The sequence below is a fragment of the Dermochelys coriacea genome, chromosome 1, assembly GCF_009764565.3.
Source record: "Dermochelys coriacea isolate rDerCor1 chromosome 1, rDerCor1.pri.v4, whole genome shotgun sequence".
NCBI classification, from domain to species: domain Eukaryota; kingdom Metazoa; phylum Chordata; order Testudines; family Dermochelyidae; genus Dermochelys; species Dermochelys coriacea.
In genome coordinates, this window is record NC_050068.2 from 191,876,827 (window position 1) to 191,902,383 (window position 25,557).

The 25,557-nt window shown below is 39.7% G+C and overlaps 1 protein-coding gene across 1 annotated transcript in view; it reads right to left on the reverse strand.

Moving 5' to 3' along the window:
• Positions 1 to 7,216: 7,216 nt before the first annotated feature.
• Positions 7,217 to 25,557, reverse strand: part of TMPRSS7 (transmembrane serine protease 7) — a 69,125-nt gene continuing 50,784 nt past the window's right edge. The window contains exons 9-16 of the mRNA XM_043510395.1: positions 18,341 to 18,477; positions 17,138 to 17,245; positions 15,351 to 15,461; positions 14,338 to 14,454; positions 10,825 to 11,002; positions 9,614 to 9,882; positions 8,794 to 8,930; positions 7,217 to 7,429 (exon numbers count right to left, since the gene is read on the reverse strand). Of these exons, the coding sequence (XP_043366330.1) occupies positions 7,259 to 7,429; positions 8,794 to 8,930; positions 9,614 to 9,882; positions 10,825 to 11,002; positions 14,338 to 14,454; positions 15,351 to 15,461; positions 17,138 to 17,245; positions 18,341 to 18,477 (1,228 nt within the window). The 3' untranslated portion in view covers positions 7,217 to 7,258. The remainder of the gene's footprint in view (positions 7,430 to 8,793; positions 8,931 to 9,613; positions 9,883 to 10,824; positions 11,003 to 14,337; positions 14,455 to 15,350; positions 15,462 to 17,137; positions 17,246 to 18,340; positions 18,478 to 25,557) is intronic.

Genomic DNA, 25,557 nt, shown 5'->3' on the forward strand with positions numbered 1-25,557 from the left:
ATCTCCTTAGAAATACATGAGCTAGAGAAACTTTCAGTTACTTTTCCAAACAGTGTGTGTACAATAAATGATCAAAAACAAATTAAATCCAAGCTGATCTAAATGCAGCAGCTTCTATTGAACACCTGATAGAAACCCTGGAGATATTCACAGGAATCTGTGGTGCACCATTTCTGAGGAAAAATGGACTTCTACAATTCTAAACAACAATGTAGTGCCTATGTCACAGAACAGAAGTACTAACAATACTTTTCTTAGTGTTCAAGTTTACCTTTTTGGAGTAAATTGCTTTACTACAATTGAAATGAAATTCTGCATATGCCAATAAAGAAAATGTAGGCAGAGATGCTGAAACTAGGAGGTGCTGGGGATGCAGCAGCACCCCCTAGCTTGGAGTGGTTTGCATAACATACAGGGTTTACAGTTTGGTTCAATGGCTCACAGCACCCCCCCCCCATACAAACTGTTCCAGTATCCATGAGCGTAGGGTGCTTAAAATATTAAAGGTCCTGGTACTAAAGTTAATTCAGGGAAAAAGTAAATCCAAAAGTGATTTAGAATGCAGAAGGAATTTGCTTGAATGCAATCTAGTCCCTCTCATGACTCAGGAATGCAAAAAAGAACCACACAAATGTTTCTCTTTCAAGTCCTCCTCCCCTTTCCATCTACTCCCATTTTATACATGGCTCACTGATTGACTGGTATTTGTCTGACTTAAGTTAGAAGAAACTTTCAGATAGAAGAAATGCATTAGGGAAGAAGGCCTCTTAGATTTTCTTTCTTTTTTTTTTTAATAGTGTTAGCCCTAAATAAACTAAACAATACTCATGAAGAAAAATGCATGAGAAGCCTTGTTTCTAGTTTATAGTACCCAATTTGCTGCAGTCATTACTTAAACAAAATTTACATGGATTTTTAATGACTTTTGCATAAGTATGGTCTACAGATCAGGCATATAGCTGGTTGAATGCAAAACAATTCTTAACCACCCTACTAAAGTTCAGCAAGATCCTTGCATAAAAACTAGTGTATGTGCAAACTATTAAACATTATACTCAATTTAGGGAAATTGAGGCTGGGAAGTATGGTGACTTTCTTAAGAAAGAAAAGGAGTACTTGTGGGCACCTTAGAAACTAACAAATTTATTGATGCATCCGATGAAGTGAGCTGTAGCTCACGAAAGCTAATGCTCAAATAAATTTGTTGGTCTCTAAGGTGCCACAAGTACTCCTTTTCTTTTTTGTGAATACAGACTAACACGGCTGCTACTCTGAAACCTGACTTTCTTAAGGTTACTTAAGGAGCTGGAATAGAAATAGGAAGTTTGAATTCTAATCCTTTGCTCCAGCCACTTACATTTGTCCCGTTTTAGGAATTTGTATACTACAAAGGTTCGGGTCCTATAGATTAGAGAAGAGTAAGTTATAATTCCCTACACCGTAATTTATTAGTTGAATGGAGATTTAAGTTTCAGATTTCAAAGATGCAAAGCGCAACGAAGTGCCCAAATCTCATTTGGTCCTCTCATAATCTCCCCTTTAGTGCACTTTTCAGTTCTACCCTGATCATTTATCTGCTGGAGTTTATGCATCAGGTGAATCACAAAGGCATGTGGACATGTGTAAGGAGGCTTCATCAAAGAAATAGGTTTAAAGATTAGGGTTTGGAGAAGAAGGGCAATAATACACAGGCACTACAGTGCCTTAGAGCTAGCATACCATTTAGTGAAAAAACAAGCCTCAAAGCTGCTTGTAATTTAGATATAACCACCACTATTCAATGCCTCAGAGGAGGTATTGCTATTCCACAGCACATTTTAAAACTTCGTTTATGAATTGGTTGCTTCTTCAGAGTACATTTAAGAATGATATGAAAATGTATTATATTAAGGCCCCTAGCTTGAAAGCCTCATAGACTTTAACAGCACTATTCAGTGCACACATTAAATATGTATTTATTAGGGCTGTCGATTAATCACAGTTAACTCACACAATTAACTCAAAAAAATTAATCACGATTGATTGCAGTTTTAATCCCACTGTTAAACAATAGAATACCAATTGAAATTTATTAAATATTTTGGATGGTTTTCTACATTTTCATATATAGTATTCTGTGTTGTAACTGAAATCAAAGTGTATAAATATTTGCACTGTAAAAATGATAAACAAAAAAATAGTATTTTTCAATTCACTTCATACAAGTACTTTAGGGCACTCTCTTTGTCATGAAAGTGCAATTTACAAATGTAGATTTTTTTTTGTTTCATAACTGCACTCAAAAACAAAACAATATAAAACTTCAGAGCCTACAAGTCCATTCAGTCCTACCTCTTGTTCAGCCAATCACGAAGACAAACAAGTTTGTTTACATTTACAGGAGATAATGCTGTCCTTTTCTGATTTCCAATGTCACCTGAAATGAGAAAAGACATTTGCATGGCTCTTTTGTAGCCAGCATTGCAATGTATGTACCAGATATGCTAAACATTCATATGCCCCTTCATGCTTCAGCCACCATTCCAGAGGACATTTTTCCATGCTGATGATGCTCATTAAAAAAAATAAAATAAAAATGAGTTAATTAAGTTTGTGACTGAACTCCTTGGGGGAGAATAGTATGTCCCCTGCTCCGTTTTACCCATGTTCTGCCATATATTTCATTTTATAACAGTCTCGGATGATGACCCAGCATATGTTGTTAATTTTAAAAATACTTTTCACTGCAGATTTCACAAAACGCAAAGAAGGTACCAATATGAGATTTTTAAAGATAGCTACAGCACTTGACCCAAAGTTTAAGAATCTGAAATGCCTTCCAAAATCTGAGAGGGACAAGGTGTGGAGCACGCTTTCAGAACTCTTAAAAGAGCAACACTCCAATATGAAAACTACAGAAACTGAACCACCAAAAAGGAAAATCAACCTTTTGCTGTTGCATCTGACTCAGATAATGAAAATGAATGTGTCAGTCTGCACTGCTTTGGATGGTTATCGAGCAGAACCTTTCATCAGCATGGATGCATGTCCCCTGCAATGGTGGTTAAAGCATGAAGGGACATATGAATCTTTAGCGTACCTGGCACATAAATATCTTGTGACACCGGGTACACCGGTTACAAAAGTGCCATGAGAACACCTGTTCTCACTTTCAGGTGACATTGTAAACAAGAAGCAGGCAGCATTATCTCCTGCAAATGTAAATAACCTTGTTTGTCTGAGTGATTGGCTGAACAAGAAGGAGGACGGAATGGACACTGAAGGCTCTAAAATTTTACACTGTTTTATTTTTGAATGCAGTTATTTTTTGTTAATAATTCTACATTTGTAAGCTCAACTTTCATGATAAAGAGATTGCACTACAGTACTTGTATTAGGTGAACTGAAAAATATTATTTCTTATGGGGTTTTTTACAGTGCAAGTATTTGTAATCAAAATTAAATATAAAGTGAGCACTGTACACTTTATATTCTGTGTTGTAATTGAAATAAATATATTTGAAAAATGTTGTAAACATCCAAAAAATATGTAAATAAATGGTATTCTATTATTGTTTAACAGTGTGATTAATAACAATTTTTTTAATTGCTTGACAGCCCTAGTATTTATGTCTTTGCAGGATTAGAACCTTTGATTTCAAGTTGAATGCTGGAGCTAGTTGCAATTTTTCCTCAATGAAATTGCTTAAAATATGGCCTTTTCAAAAATGGACTCAAATGTTAACTTTTTTAAAAAGTATTTATTTATTTATTTATTTATTTTACAGTTTTTCAACAAACTTTAAGTGAAATGTTTTTTCTGGCAGCTGTCCCAAAAATATTTCTCCCCCCAAAAAATATTTCTCCCCCCATTTTTTCAAGTTTGGGTTTTTTCCTTCTGTTTCAAATTTGCCTGGTTTGATCCATCAGCTTAGTGAAATTTTCCTCTCCCCACCTCAAAGCTAACAAGTTTGATTTTAGAATGTTTCCCCACTTATCAATCCCTTCCTTCTCCCCCCACCCCCTTCCAATCATTTAAAAATATTCAGTGAGAAATTTGGACCTTTATGGGAAACAGAACAAAGATAAAAAGAAAAGGAGTACTTGTGGCACCTTAGAGACTAACGAAAGCTTATGCTCAAATAAATTTGTTAGTATCTAATGTGCCACAAGTACTCCTTTTCTTTTTGCGAATACAGACTAACACGGCTGCTACTCTGAAACCTGTCAGAATAAACATAGTTTCAAATTGGCATAACATCCACAAAATTTAATTTTCATTCTGCAACCAGGTCTAGTAACTATGCCCCATATCAGAATATATAAAACTTGTTTTCACAAAGACAATTATTATTATTAATAAATTACAACTATAATACTATACAATTAATTATTATTAATTACTATTAAGCACTGCAATAGTGTCTAGAGGCCAGAGCTCATTAGTGCTTAGCAATGTACAAATACATAACAATTCATCGCTAATGAAAATATTGGCCTATAGATTAGTATCAAATGTAACCAATCCATATATAAATTGGTACAGGCATATTTTGAGATCTAAACCTTCAGACTGTCTTAACTGGTAATACTCATAGTAGTATTCATTATTTCTTATGGTGGTAGTATCACCATCTAAGTAGACAATCTACAAATGAAGTACTAGTGTCAGAATCCAACCTAAAGTCAAAATGATGGGCAGTAGATTTTAGTATGTCTAAACTAGTTCTGGGATTAGAGTCTTCACCCTCAATATTTTAAACATCTTTTTAGTACATGCTACATCTATATGTCTGATACTTTCAGTGTAAATTCAGGATAAAAGCCTCAGATTCCATTAGATTGTATTCATAACACTTTTTATTCATTCTTGACAAATATCTGTAGTAGCAATTGTGTTCTCAAGAGCTTTTAGAGAGAAAAAAAGTGTCAAATATATGTACAAACACAGTCACATAAGCACTCTTGCAGGGTAGGGTTGTCAGCTGTTTTGAAACTGCAGTTCTCAGCTAGCAGAGCAGAAGGACTTGTTTCTCCCAGTAAATTAGTATACTTGTTCCATTGATAGGTATTTACCAGTAGATGGCCAATGATAATCTCTGGAAAGTGGCTTTTGGAATTCAGACTGCTCGTGCCTGAGGAGGAGCAAAAAAAAAAAAAAAACGAAACTAGTCTATCATCATTTACCCTCTTTTACTCTCAACTCTTCTGCCATGCTTTCCAATGTCAGTCTGGTCTCCTTCACTTGATGTTGTCTTCTTGCTGGAAGAGGTGAAGAAAGGAAGATTAGTGGGCACAAATACTAAGGTGGATGCTACTTCATGCTCCCACCATGCAGGACATCAACAGCTATGGGGAATGGGTTGATTGTGACATAAGTACTGATCTTATCTCCTGCTTCCTGACAGAAGGCGCCATTATTGCTGATTGTTTAGACTATTACCTGGTAATATTGGAGAAATGGGAAGAACAAGGAAAAGACTCACAGGTCACAAGAAAGATTGGCTTGATTTATTTAGGCTGCTCATTGGCCTGGCTTTTCTTTTTGTTTTTGCATGCTTGAAGAGAAATACAACTGCTGCCATGGGTCCCAACTTTTCCTCTTGTTTGCACTAAGACTGGTTCTTGCTCACCTGCTCAGAGTCAAACTGATTGCCATGTGTGGGGTCAGGAAGGAGTTTTCCTCCAGGTCAGACTGGAAATGACCTAAGGTTGTCTTTTTTTTTTTTTCGCCTTCCTCTGCAGTCTGTGGGCCTGGGTCACTTGCCAGGATTATCTGGTTATATCTCACTTAATCATTTCCCTGCCATTGCAGGGGCTTCAAACACAGGTGCACCTTGGTCCCTCCTATTCTCTGCCTGTGGCACATAATAGTTTATGGAGGAGATGGTATGATGGGATAATGTGATTTTGGTAATTAATTGATCTTTAAATATTCAGGGTAAATAGGCCTAATCCCCTGAGATTGGATATTAGATGAATGGGATCTGAGTTACCCAGGAAAGAATTTTCTGTAGTATCTGGCAGGTGAATCTTGCCCATATGCTCAGGGTTTAGCTGATCGCCATATTTGGGGTCGGGAAGGAATTTTCCTCCAGGGTAGATTGGAAGAGGCCCTGGAGGTTTTTCGCCTTCCTCTGTAGCATGGGGCACGGGTCACTTGAGGGAGGATTCTCTGCTCCTTGAAGTTTTTAAACCATGATTTGAGGACTTCAATAGCACAGACATAAGTGAGGTTTTTCGTAGGAGTGGGTGGGTGAAATTCTGTGGCCTGCATTGTGCAGGAGGTCGGACTAGATGATCAGAATGGTCCCTTCTGACCTTAGTATCTATGAATAGTCTAGTCTCCTGTGGGCTGTAATCTCATTTTGGTTGTTGAGTTAGCATCTTGATGCTGGGAGGTGGCCTGCGATACACAGGAAGTCAGACTAGATCACGTGTCTCAGACACGTGACCTGGAGTTATTTCCTGTGGCCGCCAAGCTCTCCTCACCCGCCGCCTCGCCTCCCCTCCCCCCCAGCGCGCCACGTCCCTGCTCCTCTGCCTACCTCCAGGCGCTTCCTGCCACCAAACAGCTGTTTGGCAGTGTTTAGGGCTTTCCAGCAGGGAGGGAGGAGGAGCGGGGAGCCGCGCGCTATGGGGAGGAGGCGGGGAAGAGGCGGGGCCAGGGCCAGGATTTGTGGAAGAGGTTAGAAGGGGGCAGGGAGGGAGCAGAGTTGGTGTGGGGACTTTGGGGAAGGGGTTCGGATGGAGTGGGGCTTCATGGAAGGGGTGGGGCTGGGGCAGTGGGGGGCGGGTGTCAGTGATGTGTCCCTCAGGCCAATGTACTAGTCCTCATGTGGACCACATGGTGATTTAAGTTTGAGATCCCTGGGCTAGATGATCTGGTGGTCCCTTCTGGCCTTCAACTCTATGACTCTTCTGCCAAAACTGCACAACTGTTGTGACTTGCATGGTCATTTCCCATTGCAGTCATTGCTCTGTCCATATTGCTTTCAAAAGTTGACACTTATTCGTCCTAGCATGCCTGTGGTCTACCTTAAACATCCCTTGCACTAGGCTTTCCAGACATGCAAAATACAATCTCACCCTCCAGCTAAACAGATGCCCTGTATTTTCTATTGCAACAAGTAGAATTTGTGGTCATTTTGAAGATAAGGCATTTGTGTGATCTGTGATGCATGCAAAAAAATTGAACATCCATCAACATTTATTAATATGATTTTAATGGAGATAATCCAAATACAATATACTTTGTTGCCATTTGACCATTTCCAGATTACAAAACCAAAGGCACATATTTGTGAATCCACGGAGAAAACTTTGACACCCTTGTGTATACACCAGGGAAATTTGGTCTTCCACAGCCATAACCCCAGCTAACAATGCCAGTCAAAAACCATTTTCCATCGCTGTTGCTTCGACATGACAGGGGTCCCCCAGAATCACCCTAAGAAAAGAATATTTTAGTTTAGATATTCTATGGTAAAAAGAGTAATAAAACCTAGGCAAAATTCCACAGTATATACTTGGGCAACAACTCCATGGAGCTCAGTGGAAATTTTGCTTAATGACAGAAAAACTTGGCCCATTAGGTCTGACTAGGAATAAAAGAAATGAATTCAATTAAATATAATGCAGATCAGACGTATCCATTTGTATCATCTATACAATGTGTTTCAGAGACATGTACTAATTTCATCCAATATTTTGAAGGAAACAATTTAAATGTTGTGTTTCAACTTCACTGTTTTGAATTTTATCTTATACAATACACTAATAAAACAGAAGTCATTTTGATAAGGTCATTTCAATGTTACCAAAACAAAAGTTCAGAAATTTCAATGTTTTTGTCCCAATTTGGAAATTCCAAGTTTTGACTAGCTCTAAGAATCACAAAAAACAGACAGCTACAATTTGCACCAGTGGTGCTTACTCTAGCTTTCAATAGGACAAGGCATCAATGCTGCAAATTGTGGCTTTCCTTGACTATGTTTGGCCACTCACCCACATAGCTGCAGTAGTGTTAATTCCTGATTGGTGGACTGGGGCAAATTCCTTATGTAGGCAAGGCCTTAGATACTTATTGTTTCATTATCACTTTCCAACACTAGCAAAAGGACAGGACAGGTTTATAGGTCAATCCCACTTCCATCCTGGCCAGGACAGGATTTAAAAACACTCAGATTCTGGCCCTCAAATTTTAAAAGAGCAGATATACTCATCTTAGTGCCTGAGCAAAGTGACTGTACAAATGACATTACAGAATTCCATGTTTATTGTCTTTCAGTGACTCCACATCAAGTATGCTATTCACTTGTGAAATTATGCTTGCTTGCTTGCTTGCTTGCACTTCAGCTGTCAACCTTGTAATCCCAACCTGGCATCCAAGAGTCAGGCTAGGTTCAGGCTTTCTTTTAAGTCTTCATCTGTTTGAAGGCAGTATTTATCCTGAAACCTTGTGATCCTGACTTGCATTTGTATGACCCATTGGCCCTGTAACTGAAACTTAGCAAACAGTGCTATTGATGCACACAAAGAAGTAGGTCTCAGCTTCTTCTTTGCTGTGTTGGTTTTGTAGTACTAACCAGAGTAATAATATTTCCTTTCCCACCACTGCCAACACATTTAATGCTAGTGAAGTCAGCACACAGATGGCAGATTTACTGATAAAAACGTCTTTTGCACAGCTGTTTTTCAGAGCAGAACTATACACACATCAAGACAGTTAGCCAATAGTTCTTTACCACTTATAAAGCAACAATGAAAGATCAAAGAGAATGATTTAATTTGAGCTGTATTTAAAAAACCTACTTTGCAGCCATCTTTTGTCCCAGACATCACCCCCGCACATAGCATCCGGGCTGTGATAATCCCATATGTGGAATGACACAATGTTTGGTCAACAATTTCTACCTCAGCTTTCTGCAGAATTGCTGAACCCTGGTCATCTGGAAAACACATTGAAAGAAAGCCAACCTGATTTAATAGACTTCAAAAATACTGCTCATGTATTTGACAGTTAGTGTGTTAGCTTCTGGAGACTCCCTGCCCAACAGTTTAATTCCTGTTGCTCCAGATCTAGGCAATTATCTCAATGCAACCCATGAAGATAATGTATTGTTCAATACAAATGTAAGTTCTATAAAACTTGTGTTAAACAATTAAGTTCCTTTCTTTTAAAACGTACATCCACCTAACACCATAGAAAGATTAGTTCCATGTGTGTTTAATCCAAACTACATAAACACATGAGATTTTTAGTTCTACCTGGTTCTACAGAAACTCTAGCCGGTTGAGTTCTCCAAGCAGGATGTCAAGTTACCATCAGAACGAACAGTCTTAGTGTCTGGAGTTAACCTCCCTAAGACACTTCTAGAAGCTTAAGCCCTTCAGACAGGAAGAACAGAACAAACACACTACAGGGCAGTAGGAAATAAGGAATCCTGCCCCGTCCTTCCATTTGAGTGTAGTCCTGCTTAATGCAGGAAAGAGTGAAGACTAACCAGACACAAGTCAAATTCAACCTTGGAGTGAGCCAGTACAACTTCACTTGAGTCAATGGAACTCATTTTGCATTTGTTTACAACGGAATTCAGTTTGGACCTATGAGTGAATGAAAGTAAGAGCTCACTTGCTTCTTGCCTTTGACCCCAGCCTGTTATCCAGCACTTCTCGCCACTGTGTGTTTTATGTGAAAGTGGAGGTATGCAGATCGGTTGAATAACGTGTTTCATTGTGTCAGGCCATGGCAGGCTTAGCTGTAGCAGTGCAACATCATAGTCATAGTTTCTGCTGTTATAGTATTCGTGAACAATGATTCTTCTCACCGCAGACACAAACTTGGCGTTCCCTTGAGTGTGCATGCCTAAGTGTGCAGTCCAGGTTCGAGGATCGGATAGCCTAATTGACAATGGATTAACGTACAATCAATCTTCAAGACAAATTCTTGGAAACATCTTCATGACACAATGCCCAGGAAAACCCTGGTGTTGAATTATAAAATAGCAATTTTTAAACCCAAAAGAAGAAAACCAAAACCACAAAATATGGAATTAACAGAATACGTGCTGGTATCACATTTTACCCAAAATGCTTTTGCTGCAGCTTCCTATTCCCTTTTTAAGCTTCCTTGTTGTCTTACCTACATAGTAATTCTTTGGGACAAGGACCTTGTCCTCACACCTCCCTGTAAAGACGTCTAACTTGCTGTTAGCAGCACACTGTTAGTAATACCACCTTGTAGATACCTGCATCTAAGGCCTTTTCTACACTTGTGGCAGCATATAGGGTATGTGTAGTTACACGCTACAGTGAAAAGCGGGCTGTGTCCACACTGTGATGCGTAGGTAGCTACACGTGGCTCTGATAGTGGGAATGCAGCAAGACACTAGTCTGCTAAAGTTCGCATGGTAGACATGAGAGGCCCTGCTTGGGCATGTAGAAAGGTGCGTAGGATATATACCTTAAGGTTCTGGCATGTCTTTACCTGCCTAAGCAGATCCTCAGCGGCTACGCTGTTATTTATACTCATGCTGTGAGGGCATACAGCGTACATACTCAACACGCCACCAAAACTTAATTTAGACTATGTGAAATGAAAGGTAAATTTAAAAACTGGACCTCCCAACATCATTAGGATTTCTGTACATGTGAAGTGCAGGGGAATTATTTTTGTAAGATGATACTGGTTAAACCCCCTCATTATTTAATTCATAGTATTAAATGAACTGAAATCAAGTGACAGTGTTCAGTTAAGTCACCCTGTGCCATATCTATCAGAAACCACCACATTCAGAGGTACTGAAAATGCTTCAGGTGCATTAAGTGGATGTCATTGTTTACCTGTTTCCTTGAAAACAATGAGCTGCCGATAGAAGCCACTCCCTAGAGATCACCGATGCCCCACAATAAGCAACTCCAACAAAATGGAGGCTGACTTGCCAGGGCCATTCACCTTCTAGTGCATCAGAGCCTCCTATGATTCGATGGTAGATATCACTGATTTTACTACTGCCGCAGCCTTTAAAAGAAGATTGATAAGTTTATTATTTCTAGGACACTAACACCATCATGTGCAAGGATGCTTCCCAAACGGAGGAAGAAAGAATCCTTCTTCCCACCATCATCTTCAACAAAGGTATCTTGAAATACATTTCACTGAAAGGCCCTGAACCAAAAACCCTGGAGACAAGGGTCCTAGATTTATCTTACCTATTCATGGAAAGAAAAGATGGTCTTGTGGTTACTGCACTGGACTGGGGAGTTCTGGGTTCTCCTCCTAGCTTTGCCACAGACTTCCAGAGCAATTGTGAGCCAGTCACTCACGCTCTGTGCCTCAATTCACCATCTGCAAAGCAGAGATAACCCTTCCCTACCTCGCAGAGATGTTAGGAGAATAAATTTACTGTGGGTGGGTTTCAATATATAAACTAGATACGGAGGGGAGGAGACCAGCTACCATTCCTACCCCCCTCTGAAGTTCCTGAACTGAGCTGGAGGCATCCCTTTTGGAGGAGCTACACAGCATTACTGAACTACTCTAATTGTTGCCCTTCTCTTGAAACGGTGAAGAAAGCAGCAGTTGAGTGGCAGCCACAGTGGGGGGTTTATGACTTGGATACTTGTCCACTCAGGAATGGATTGGGGCCAAAAAAGTTTATTTCACACAGACGGCACATGCAATGGTCAATAACCTAGCATAGAAATCACTGTTGCCAGCTCCTCTAATCTTATGAATACAACAATTTTGGCCCCTGCTACTGGCAGTCTCACAATGACATGAAAAGCTCCATGCATCATGTGACTTATGACACAAGGGAGAAAGATTTCCCCCTTCCCGCCAGGCCCTGTTACCTAGAAGACGATGCACTAAACTACAAATCTATATACCATGAGCTCTCATCCCAGCTCTCCACTGATGAGTGTTAATGTTTCTAGGCATTTCACCACCTCTATTATGAGCCACTCTTTTTAGGAGTTTCAGACCTTTCAGGGGTTAACTATCATTCACCCATCTCAAAGATGAGGTAATTAAGAGCTTGCACAAGGTCACTTCAGAAAGATTGGGGACTAGAACACAAGTCTCCATTATAAGAGAGCTTAGTCTCACCCATTTTGCCACAGGTCATTCAGAAGAAAAATGGCAAATCAGGTGCTTCAATTAGCTACATGAACTATTTGGCTCTGTCTCACTCACTAGCAGTTAGATCACTCAGATGTTTATGACACTCCTACTACTTCCATGCTAAGAGTTCTGCGGGGGCTTTTAAGCTCAAGTGCTAAAGGCTCATGCTTTTAGATCCATCAGTCCTTGGTTCAGCTCCCAAAGATGACTCAAACAGGAGGCTTGTTACATGTCTCCCTCTATAGACTGGTTTACAGCAAAGATAACAGCCTGCCTTCCCTCTCACCAGTTATTCCTATAACTGGAAGAGGTCTGTGGAGGGATCTGAAGGTTGTGCACTTATGGTGTATGCAGGGGTAAAAAAAACATATTTCTGTATCCAAGTTAACATAAGGAGCCTAGGATATTTTATGTAGCAGACCACTGGATTTAGAAATGAATTTGTTGTATTAATATTTGTTTTCCTGTTGTCTGCATTTTCAGTGTGTGTGTTTTGGTTAATGGGAGCCATCACTTTAAGAACGGGATATAGCCAATAGCGTATTTGAAACACAGCAACGTGTGGAACATTCTGCCTGAAGTCCCCTGAGAGGAGTGGAGGACCGTACCTGCCTCCAAAAAAGTCAGAAGTGAGTTAGCAAACTTACCTTTTCCACCAAGCAATGCCTCCTTTTCGAAGATTGTTTGGTGGGCAGCCCTATACAAAAGGATCTTGGCTAGTTCCATTCCCAGCTCCCATATCACAAACTCATTGCCATGCTTTGCATAAGAAGGCAAGCTCTTCAGGTGAGAGATGCTTTTGTGTTTGTACAGTGCGTAACAATGAGGTTCCAACCTTATTTGAGTCCCCTGGCTAGAACTCATTTTAAAAAGGGGACAAAAATAGTCTCAGTATAAATTAGCAGGAGCTGGCAACATTAATTTGGCAGGTGCATTGGGGTGGGCAAGTGGAGTTCAAAAGTCAGATGACAGACAAACACCGTGATTTAAATGTTAAGTGTCATGATTTTTTGGTGTCCAGCTTATGTTTTGGGATTGGCAATACTGGGAGGTGTATGTGAACGACTTGCCAGGTTAAAGAGATACGAATATTCTCTGACTTATATTTGTAGCTAACAGATTGGAAAACAAACCAAGATTCTACTTTCTCATCATGCCAACGTAAGACTTTTATTATTATTGATTACATGTATTGCAGTAGCACCTCGGATCCCAATCACAGAACTGTTGTAGGCACATTACTAACCTAACATGGAACTTTCCCTGCTAAAAGGCGTGAACCTAAACTAAGTAATGGAAGAATAATACAATAAATGAAATAAACAGATGCCACTGAGATAGCACAGATCTTCATTATAGAGCATCTCTTTTTTATAGAGCATCTCTTTTTTCATGCTTTGATCTGAATTAAAATAGTTCATGTTGCCATTTAAGTTCCAAATGGTGCCAATTAACACTTGACCTTGAAAGAGGCAGGTTACACTTCTCAGAGCGATTTGTCTAAGACCACCTGCAAATTCAGGCAGATATTATTGCATTGGTTTAATCACTATATTCCATGCTGTACTTTTTCCTGTGCATAGAGGACTACTATCCTATGATGTCAGCCATGCATCTTTCATTAGCACACAGCTCATAGTAAAAAAGTTAGATTTTATGTAACTTTTCAAGATAACTGTTTATCCTTGGCAGCTCTCCCTTCTCCCTCCAAATTTACCATGATCCTCAGAAAATTCAAATTACCAATGGTTTGCTGAGGCATCCATCCTCTTAATAGGATTGTATCATCATGTAATGGGAACGATATCCTCTAAATTAAGTGACTGAGGAAGCTGGTGCATCAATTAAAAAACTCTGTAGTGTTGGCAAATTTTTAACTCGAATAGATCTGATTCTTTGACTGGCTACCCAACTTCACTCTGCAACTCGCCCTGCTCTTTAGCTTCCCAGACAAGAATCTATTTTAAACCTGAAGATTAAAACCACATGCACAAGTTTGAGTTAAGGCTCCTCACAATACAAACACTTAAAAAACTATGGAAGTTCCATAACAACACAAATCAGACCTAATGTCACTTGATTTCCAAACTTCAACTTATTAACAATGTACTAAACGTGTTCTGAACACACTTACCACTGAGTAGAAAGTGTGTGTACTTTAAATAGGAAAAAATGTAATTTAAATATAAAAAGCTAAAATTTGAAGATTAATAGTTGAGAGAGCCTCTTACTGCAGTTGCTTTCATCACTTCCATCAAGACAGTCTGCTGTTCCATCACACTTTGCATTTTGCTTTCTAATGCAAATATTATCTCTGCACTTGAAAGTTTGGTTGCTGCAAGGAATACCTGAAACAGGAAACAAAATGGAACCATATGCTTCTGGAATGTCAATCCAGCAGCGGGGACTAAGAAATAGTCTCCACTGGTTGGCTAAACCCCCACTACAAACCCCCCCCCCATTAGATATTCAGCTTATACTAGCAAAAACTGAACAGAGTAAGCCATACCAGCAAAAGAAAATTTTCCTCGTATAAGCAGCATCTCCAATAAGACTTTTGGTGACATAGCTATGCTGGGAGGTGTGATTTTTTTTCATGCTCCTAACCAGCAAAGTTATGCTGTAAAAATTTAAGTGTAGGCAAGGCCTAAGTGTAGACTGGAAAACAATGAAAGTCATTAGCAAAGACGTCAATACTTTTATTACAACAGCATAAAATAATCATATTTTAGGTAAGGTGTATTCCAACCTCTAAGTCCTTCATATCTTTTCCTATTCCTTCTTGGGTCACATTAAATAAATGAAACACTCATTTCTTGACAACTCAGAAATATCCTATGAAATTTCACATGGCTAGAATAAAAGTTAAATAGCCTAACACATGGCTAGACTGAAAAAAATATTTTTGTAGCATTTCCCCAATTTTGGTCCTTTGGTGTCTTGCTGATCTGAGAAATATCTGTGTTTCAAACAAAACTATGCTGACTCCTAATAAGACTTACCTCTTACATAGCTCTTTACAGGCATTGAATCCTGAGAGCAGCCTCAGAGGTTTGTTGGGCTTTTTTACAAGCATCTCAGGAAGCTAAGCATCATTTCATGCCTACACAAAAACAATTGTCTAAGGATTTTCATGTTAGAGCTTGTCTATGCCCTTTAGAGTAATATCATTTGGGCCAGATATTCCAACTAGAGTTGGGTAAATGATGGAGAGGAAACATACATGACCAAAAAGTGATCATACTTTTGGTGCAGTTCTGCTCATCTCTGCCATCCTCACAGTCATGTATTCCATTGCAGGCAAGTGAAGTATACTGCATCAAGAAGCTGGCATTACAACTCTCTTTGGGCACAGCTGGAGTAGGAAGAAAGCAGGAGATCAGCAACGCAAATATCATGGCTAAGTTTGGAGGTCTGTGTAGAGTTTTATTAATACCACCACCATTTAAAAGATTTATACATCTTCCTCTATCACCAGGTTCTTCACAAAGGTAAGTATTATTACTGTCTTATGCATGAGGAAACCAAAGAGAAGAACACTAAGTAAATCACTCCAGGTCACAAAACTAGTCAGTGGCAGATTCAGAAAGTAAATCCACATTGGTTGTAATTATTGAGCCTACAAATTTATCCTAACTGTGATCTCAGCTGTAAAAATTGAATGTAAGTTCATAAGATGTCACAATAACCTGTAACAACAAATGATGATACGAAAAGATACAAAAGGGAAACAAAGACTGAATTAGTCCAACTAAAAAGGCCTACTGATATAACTCCAGGACTGTGTTATGACCATGCCTGGTAAACAAGGAAAGTGTGGAACAGGATATTAGGGAACCGATATTGGTGTGTTGGAAACTAAGTCTAGGTGGTGGCCAAAACAACGAGAGGATGGGCTATTCCATCCATTGCTGCTTTTGGGCTCCTTAAAGAGGGAGAGAAGTCACCATGGTTGCCCACCATCTCCTGGGACATCGGACCTTCATCCTCCTAATCTGAAAAATGTCCTGACCAGACTGGGCCAGAGAGAGGAACCCAGATAACATCGCTGCCTCCCCTGGCTCCAGCTGAATCCCAACCACCACCTGGGATGAATCGGGATTAGATTTTAACAAGAACAAACAGCTCCAGCCAATCACAACTAATTTCTTCTCTTTCCCCACAAAGGACAAATATTAACATCTTTAATACCATCTAAGAGACTGTCAAATAAGGGCATTTTCCTTCTGAAACCTCTCTCTAGCTAGAGAGAAAGGAAACAAGCAATAATATTAAAATTAAAGTCATAATACTTTACATTTCAAATGCTTTAACTATTTTTCCTTCTTTTCTTTCTCTTTAATAAAAAAGTTAAAAGGATTTATAATCATGTGTTTACCATGGTACTAAACAGGCGGAGTTCTCGATATACCAAACTCCAACCCTTGTTTAACACTGTTTAAAGCTACACGGTTTCAGGATAATGGTAACAACTTCTACTCTTTGGGCCTGTATATTCCATCTCAATTAATACAGTACACCCTATTGATTTTAACTGTAACTGGTTATTTCCAATCTGATGTTCAGCCATCCCTTCCATTATAGTCTTCAGATAATGCATCCTTAATGACTGAAGGCTAGTGCACTAATCCGCTATATAGTCTGTCCCCATCAGCACCCATTAATGCGCATTTAGAATAAAGTCGCATTGCTAAGATGAAGAGGATGAGGAAGTGGGTGGGACATAGAATGTTTTAATTTAACAACGTCATCCTCCAGAGGAAAATAAACATGACTTCTTTCAGTTATTTTTGGGTAACTGGTTGACCTATATCCCCTTGCTCTTTAATATCACCATCGTGGCTGTAGCAAATAAACAAGGCTCAAAAATTTTTCACAATTGTTTAAGCAACCAAATCTGAATTAATCTTAGGCCTGCAAAAACAGTCTGGAAATCTCAAGTTTTCTAGTACTATCTTCTTTAAATTCCAACAGAAAAAATGTTAACACATACTTTGGGTTTCTGTTTGCAAAAAATAAGTAAATACTAACCACAAAAGAGTTCATCGCTTTCATCAAAGCAGTCATTTACCCCATCACAGCGCTGAGCCTGCTCAATGCATAAGCCAGTGGAACATTTGAAGTACTCAGCTAGACATGCTGAAGGCAAAATGGATAATCTATCAATTCTCTGCTTCCAAATATTTGTAATTCACAACAGGAAAGTAACACCATTAAAATATTATAATAAAACAAAGTAAAATAGCTCATCTTAACTAATTAGCCTCTCAGAGTTTGTATGGTAACTTTTGTTAGTTTCTAAGGTGACACAAATACTCCTGTTCTTTTTGCGGATACAGACTAACACGGCTTCTACTCTGAAACCTGTTAAAAAGTATTGTTAGCTGTGTTATTACTGCCCCCTTAACTTACTGGAAAGCATTTAATGTTAGCCATACTCTTACACCCTACTCTTCACTCAACTTTCACCACAGAAACAAGAATGTCCTGGTTCTTTTTTTAATATTCAGATTCCTTTCTGATGTCCATTTCTGTTTATCCATGTCAAATACAAATATCACTGCAGTATGGACCAGTGTAGAAGATGGGCATAAGAAAGTTTAGAGTACAAGATTTACAGACACAGTCCCTCTCAATTAAATAGATCTCAGTTGGGATTTTTCCATACTATAGCCTCATGTATTTCCCTCTCCCTCACATACATCTGTTCTGTGTTACGCTGCCCAATAAAGATTCCCTATGATTTTACACCAACTACCTACAACTTTGGCTGTTCATAGCTGGCTCTTTAGTTATGATTGCTGCATGGTACAGTATGCAAACCCATAGAAAAAACTGTAAGGTCAGAGTTTGTTAACTGGAGCACTGTTTAATTGAGGGAGCTCTCTGGAGCAGCAACAACAAAGTAACACAGCAGAGACAGGCATTAACAATGGCTTTGGTGTGTGCGGAGGTGACAGAATGGCAAATTTAGCTGACATTTTAGAACACTGTGAACCAGTTGATAAATCTCAGGGTAGGTCATCGACTTATTTTAGGTTTAAAGTCTTTTACTTAAGGTTAGTAAAGAAAACAGGATTTACTTGGAATATTTATTCTCAAGTTAATTCAGTTTCTCTGGAAATCCAAAACTCATTTGTCATGAATCTTAATAAAACTAAACTTGTGATAAATATTTTAATTCAAAAAGGGATTTTATAAACATGCATGGAAAAAAATTGAAATCCATCTTACGTTGGCTGGTGTTGTAGCTCCCATATTCCACCAGAAGCGGCTGCTCTGAAAACTTGGAACTACACTGAAGCTCAACATTAACTACAGAGCTTGCAACATGGAAAACTGTTTGGTGATCAATGTAGTAGCCACAGTACCTAAAAATGAGTGATGATAACCTTAGTTAAAAAGCTGCTTTTGAACTGAAGTGTTTCACATACTATTTAAGTACAACATCGCCGAAGTGCAGCCACCTAGTACACAGTATAGTTGCCTAACAGATTTTAGCCTAGGAGACAAGGGAAAATGAGAAGTGTGATTTATGCCTCACAGAGCAGATGAGACTTTTTTTTTGAGGGGATGGGGGAGAAGAGGTCTCATCTGAAAGACACATGCACATTAAGCTACATAGCTGAATGTACTTCTCACTGAATTACGGAGGGGGAAATCGAACCTACTACACTATTCCCAGCCTCAAGCATTCAAAAAAAAAATCATGGGACTGACTTAAAAATTGAGAGACTTTATTTAAACAACACATTCAGGATTTTTGCCTTATAGGTTTTGAGCCCTTAGGCTCTCACTGCATGCCTTCAAGCTGTTCCCTGCAGGAGTGAGCTAGAAACTTAATTTTCTTTAATGAATACTGAGAATTTGCATGTAGTCTCTTGACTCCAGGAGCTGGGGCTTGAACATATACACCAAAAATCCCAAGACCTGTGATAAAATCATGAGAGTTGGCAACACTGCTACTGGGATTTGAACCTAAGATCTCAGTAAGCCCGTGATTTTAGATAAGGTACGGTGATTCGTTGTGCAGCCAAAGTGCTCGGGCACCATCAGGGAGGAAAAGGGAAATCATCATAAGCCATCTACACAAAGTTCCCATCACTGCAGGAACAGGCTTTAATGGATAAAGTGAACTAAAAAATGATAACACTCCAGATTTAAGGTAGAAAAGAAACTTTTGCAACTATGTTAAACTGCTGACCCAGAAGGTACATATGAAGTGTTCATCTTCATTGGAACATAACTCTTAACGTGGATAAAAGTGCTCTAACTGCATTCGTTGCTATGTCCAGAAGCACCGGCACCTGGCAATTAGGTTTTTAAGTTCCAGAAATACTTTTTTTCTTATTGAAACTGTGCTGGGGGAAAAGGAGAAGCTCAGCATTGTGGATTGACTGGGATAGGGAAAGAAGGCTGCTTTCTTAAATCTTAGTACTATTTTACTATGGCTAGCCTTCTCCTTGTCAGTTTGACCAGTGCCATTTGTAAGAGAAAACTTAATAGCAACAGGCAGCTCCTTAAGTCTCCAGTGTATTGATCATAGAATCACAGAACTGGAAGGGACCTTGAGAAGTCATCTAGTCCAGTCCCCTGCACTCATGGCAGGACTAAGTATTATCTAGACGAGTGGTTCTCAACTCTGGTCCACTGCTTGTTCAGGGAAAGCCCCTGGTGCACCGGGCCGGTTTGTTTACCTGCTGCATCCGCAAGTTTGGCTGATTGCGGCTCCCACTGGCCGCGGTTTGCTGCTCCAGGTCAATGGGGGGCTGTGGGAAGGGCAGCCAGCATGTCCCTCAGCCCGCACCGCTTTCTACAGCCCCCCATTGACCTAGAGCGGCAAACCGCAGCCAGCGGGAGCTGTGATCAGCCGAACCTGCAGACACAGCAGGTAAACAAACTGGCCCGGCCCAGCCCACCAGGGGTTTTCCTGAACAAGCAGTGGACCACAGTTGAGAACCACCAATCTAGACACTGACAGGTGTTTGTCTAACCTGCTTTTAAAAAATCTCCAATGAAGGAGATTCCACAACCACCCTAGGAAACTTATTCCAGTGCTTAACCACCCTGACAGTTAGAAAGTTTTCCTAATGTCCCTTGCTGCAATTTAAGCCCATTGCTTCTTGTCCTATCCTCAGGAGGTTAAGAACAGCAATTCTTCTCCCTCGTGGTAGTGTCTGAAACATTCCACTGCATGTACAGTAGAAAGGTTTGGTAAATATAACAGGACCAAAATCTGAAACAGAATCTAACAACTTAGGGAGATTTCTTATGAGCTGGGTGTCGTGCAGTTAGCTATGAGAGTTGACTTGTTTGTACTGCACCTTTAACTTTCCAGCAGTCTTCCTGCCAACAGGAGATGCTATTCTGAGAGGTAGAGCTGATGCAGTGCAGAAGAGAACACACGTGCTGTCTCCTGGAGACTTAGTCTGTTTTGTTCTTTCAGTTAGTGTGAAATAATTCAAAATGGAACTAGATTATAATTCTGTTCATGGCAAAATAAATACTGGAACCCAAAAACTTCACCATGAAAAGTGAAGGTTTTGAAAACATTAAGAAAATGTTACATTGAAAGTATGTTTGGTATAGACATGACAAACAAACTGGTGGAAAGAAGTTCTCCAAATAGTCTTCTGGTGACCAGCCTAAGTGGCCCCCATATCTTCATAAAAATGTAGCATTCCAGCTGCCCTCTTATTCCTAAGGAGAGGGCAGGAAACAGTCAGAAGGATAAAGGAGGGCATGGATGTTTTGAGAGAAAGGGTACCAAGGAAAAAATAAGTTACCTGGCAAGCAACCACCAAGCCCACATCTACTATTAATATTCAAGGGCTTTTCCCTTTGAAAGCAAAGTCTTTAAACAAGTGGACTGAATGAAAGATGGAGAACTGCCTTGGGTGCACATCTAGTTTAAGCTGCCATCTTGGCAAACAGCTTCTCTGGATTTCTGCCTAGATGCCACTTACTGAATCTGAGAAAGCTAAATCGCCCATAGATGCCAAGAAACACTTAAGCCAGCCCGTCCAGCTGCATTTCTATGGCACCTTTAATCAAAAGATGCCACAGAGGCTGCACATGATCTGTAGACACTGCCATAAAACAATATTTATATTTAGCATGTGTATATACACACACACACACACACACACACACTATATTATATAAATATATATAAAAAGAATGCCATCCATCAGCCTTTTAGATTCATTGTAAAAATAGAGCAAGCTTTTGAAAGTGGAAAAAATTCTGAGCAACATTTAAGCATTGAGGCTCGTCTAGAATTTGACAGTAATAAAGGAAAACTTCCCCAAACTTACAGTTTATCATGAGGAATAATCTGTCAGCTTTAAGGCCTTATCTACATTAGCAAAATGCCCACCATTATCAAGAGGTGATAGCAACGAAACCAGTTGAATTGATGCTGAACGCCTTTAATTTGCAAGCATAGCCAAGAGTAGAACTGTTTCAAAAACTACTTTGGTTAATACCTATTAAACTCAAGAAAGGATCGTAGGAATTATTGGATTTGAGGCACTGTTTGAGAAGGACTAATTTGTAGGCTTGAACTAGAAGTTACATTTTATTCATTTTGTTTATTATGGTACTTCTGTTGTATTAATTTAGGCTCAATATCTGGGCCAAATATCTGTTTAATGTTGGACAGCGACTGGGTTATGTAAACACTTTTAAACAAGGTTTGGTATACAGAGACCTCAGCCAGCTTAATACCATGGCATACACATCGTTAATAATTTTAACCTTTTATTAAAGATACAGAAAAAAGTAAGACTGGTGTTGACATTCACTTGCAACCTCACTGCTTGAAAAACACCAGGACAGCACAGAGTCTTACTTTGAGACCTGGCAAACTTCTAACAGCATCGGGCCTTTTAGGGCACTGCTTTTAGTTGTCACTTTTTAGTCACAGGCTTACAGCAGTGTTACAGAATATATAGGTTGGCCAGCTAAGCCAGACACTTATGAAACAGAAGAAAAAGGGAGAGAGATAGGCAAGAGAAAAAAGAAGGTAGGGAAGGAAAAGAACATATTTAGGTGCACAGGCGGAGAAAAGGGGGCAAAGTCTCACATCTCAGTTAGTGTTTAGGATTTAGCTGAAGCCAGCATTGATGGGGATGTCATGAGAGTCCCCCTCTGGCCAGGATATTTCTCAGGATGACGAAGGTCCGGGGGGTCTCAAGAGATGGTGGGATGGCAGCCATAATGGTGGAAGCTTGCTCTAGTAGCAAATTATTCCCTCAAAGTCTCTTTCAGAACCTCAAAAGGGAGTGATGGGTAGAACTCCCCATCCTCATTATTTTGTCCAGCAATTAGGCCTAGGTTCTGACACACCAATTTTCATTCACTGATCTCCAGTCCCCAACTCCTCTTGTTTACCAGGTATAATCTTAACACTGGCCTTGAGTTATATCAGAAGACCTTTTTGTTTGGCACAATTCAATCAGTCTATTTCGTACCTTTTCCTCCACATCACCATTTATCATTACAAGTTATTGTGACATCTTATGAACTTACACCTCACTTTTTACATTTGAGCTTACAATTAGGGTAAATTTCTAGGCTCAGTTATCACAATAGGACCTGAACCCCATTGTGCTAGATGCTGTATAAACAGATAAGAGTATATTCAATACAGAAGATGGCAGAGAAGTTAAGAAGTTAATCAGTCCACTTCTCATGAGGATTCAAGGAACTAATGGACATTAACTGGTGTCTGTGTGCACCACAACCATCTGCTGTATAGAATGGGAAAAGTTGTTCCTGTGAGGGGCTTTGGTGCAATAAAGCTACCATGCAAAGCAAAATTAAGTATGAAGGAGATTCTGCTCCAGCAGCAAATGGAAAGAGGTGTATGGCTTTTTAAATGGCACAAGAACAGCTATGCAAAGTGTGAGTTGTAAAACCCCAAACCATGTTCACACGGCTGAGCAGAAGGGAGCTCGTGCAAGTACATTGTTGACCAAGCCCCCCCCAGTTCTGTTGTCCTACTACTAGGAGCAGGGACTTCCTGCATTTCGTCAGGGCCAATAGGAGTGCATGTGGTTCATTTGCCACATGCTTGCTAACATCCCCCACAGCAAGAGAGGGCCTGCCAGAATGCGCACACAACAGGAGGTTTATTAGACGTCTAATTCCTCCCTACTAGCTGCTCACAGCTACAGTATATTCCAAGGCCTTACTCCAATCCTCAAAACCATGCCAGTCTCCAGCAGCGTTTTAACCAGATTCACCCAACATAGTTAACGCTGTCATTAGAACTGGTCAAAAGTGCATTTATTTTCCCTCCTGTGGGCTATTTTGACCCCAGAAAAAAAACAGAAAAACCACCCAACCTTGCATTGAAAAACTGAAAATTTTTCAGTTTTTGGCAAAACACGCAAAGTTTTCTATGCAAGCAGACACTTGCTGCAAAAGTTTGTTTAGTTAAACACCTGGTTTTCCTTTGAAAAGCAGTTTCAATGGAAAATTTGACCCAGCCCTAGCTGTAATATCACCAGGTTACCAAGATCAGGAATATGATCCCAGTCCTCACATTCGAAAATTAAACCACTAAAATAAAGTTACCATGGGCCATACTTTAAAAAAAAAATCCTGTGAATCAGAAGGCAAGCAGCTGGACCATAATTATTTTAAAAGAGGTTCTTCATGGAGAGATTCCCACTAATAAAGGCCCACCCCAGCTTCTTTTTCAGATATCACATTGGATATGAAATCGTCCCAGAAGTCTTCTTACATCCTAAATCCTTCAAGGTACTGTGACAATCTGTATCCCTATGTTGACCCTTTTTACAGTTTTGCACAAAGTATGCCTTGTGAGGTATAATTTGAAAACTCATACTTTGCTGATCATTACTGTCCTGTAAAATATGTTTGACAACATTGTATGTAAAGTTATAAAATTCTACTCTATGACACTGCTGAGACACGTTCCAAGTTTAGAAAAGCAGGCACAAACCAGTTCCTCAGAGACGAAAGGCAAACTGATGCCTCAGACAGGTGTCAACAAAATCAAATCGACTATCACCTGGTTAAGAGACCATTCTTTGGCAGGAAAAAAGGATGTGGGCAAGAAATCTACATTTTGGCAAGGAAATAGCCAGAGGTTCCTGTCCCCACAGACTTGGTCTCCTGAACCTCAACTGGAGGAGATTTTCAAAGAAAAAGAGAACTATAAGTAAGGGGAACAGATGCCCCAAAATACTCCCCCCTTTCTCACTGCATCAACACCTTCTAAAAGACAAGGCAAGTAACATGGAACTGGAGGAGGGATCCTGGCTGAAAGGACTCCAGCCAGTAAGACTCCTGAAGCATGTGGTGAGAGAGACCTTTGCTTTGAATTCATTTAGCTTACGTTGGATATTAGTTTGTGGTTTACTTTTTATTTTCTTAAAAAGAACAGGAGTACTTATGGCACCTTAGAGACTAGATGAAGTGAGCTGTAGCTCACGAAAGCTTATGCTCAAATAAATTTGTTAGTCTCTAAGGTGCCACAAGTCCTTCTGTTCTTTTCGCGGATACAGACTAACACGGCTGCTACTCTGAAACCTTTTTATTTTCTTGTAACCAATTCTGACTTTTGCGCCTCATTACTTGTAATCATTTAAAAATCTATCTTTCTGTAGTTAATAAACTTGTTTTATTTTTTTATCTAAACCAGTGTGATCAGACTGAAGTGTTTGGGAAACTCCATTTAAAATAACTGTATTTGTGCATATATCATTTTCTATTAATAAAATGATGGACTTTCTATGAGGTTGTGTTGTTCAGGAGGGAGCTGGGCAGTACAAGACACACATTGCTGGGGGAAGTCTAGGACTGGGAATTTGCTGGTGCTGCTCTGCAGTGTAATACAAGAGTGGTAGGATATAGCACTCATACTGTATAGCTGGAAGTAATTTACATGATGGTGGCTGCGTGTGAGCAGACCAGGAGTGGTTATTCACAGCAAAGCAGTGTAAAAGGCACCCCAGTCTGGAGAATTGAGGGGGACACAGCTGTTCAACAGTCCAAATTGTACCCTGGGGAATTTCACAGGTACTCTATAACTAGTTCAGGAAAAAATGAAGTCCTCCGGATGTCTATTTGATATGGGAAGTACTTAGTGTCCATGTAGTACAGTAACCAGCTTCCATAAAAAGTCAATGCCAGAAGCTTCAGAAGGAGGTTGAGCCTCTCATTTAAATACTTAACTGTATAGGATTATAACAATGGGAAGGCATTTTTTCTAGCTAGTGAACTTTTCATATCCTCAAGTAGGCCCAAACTTGGACTAGTTTCCAAAGCAGGTTCAGAAGTTAAAGTTTGAGTTAACAGCTAACTGGATTTGATGTTCCAGTAAAGCAAGATTGAGGGGGTGGGGGAGAGGGGGGAACCCAACAAGTAAAGAGTGAAGGGAAAGGTAAAAACAAACAAACAAAAAAAACCCCGCAACA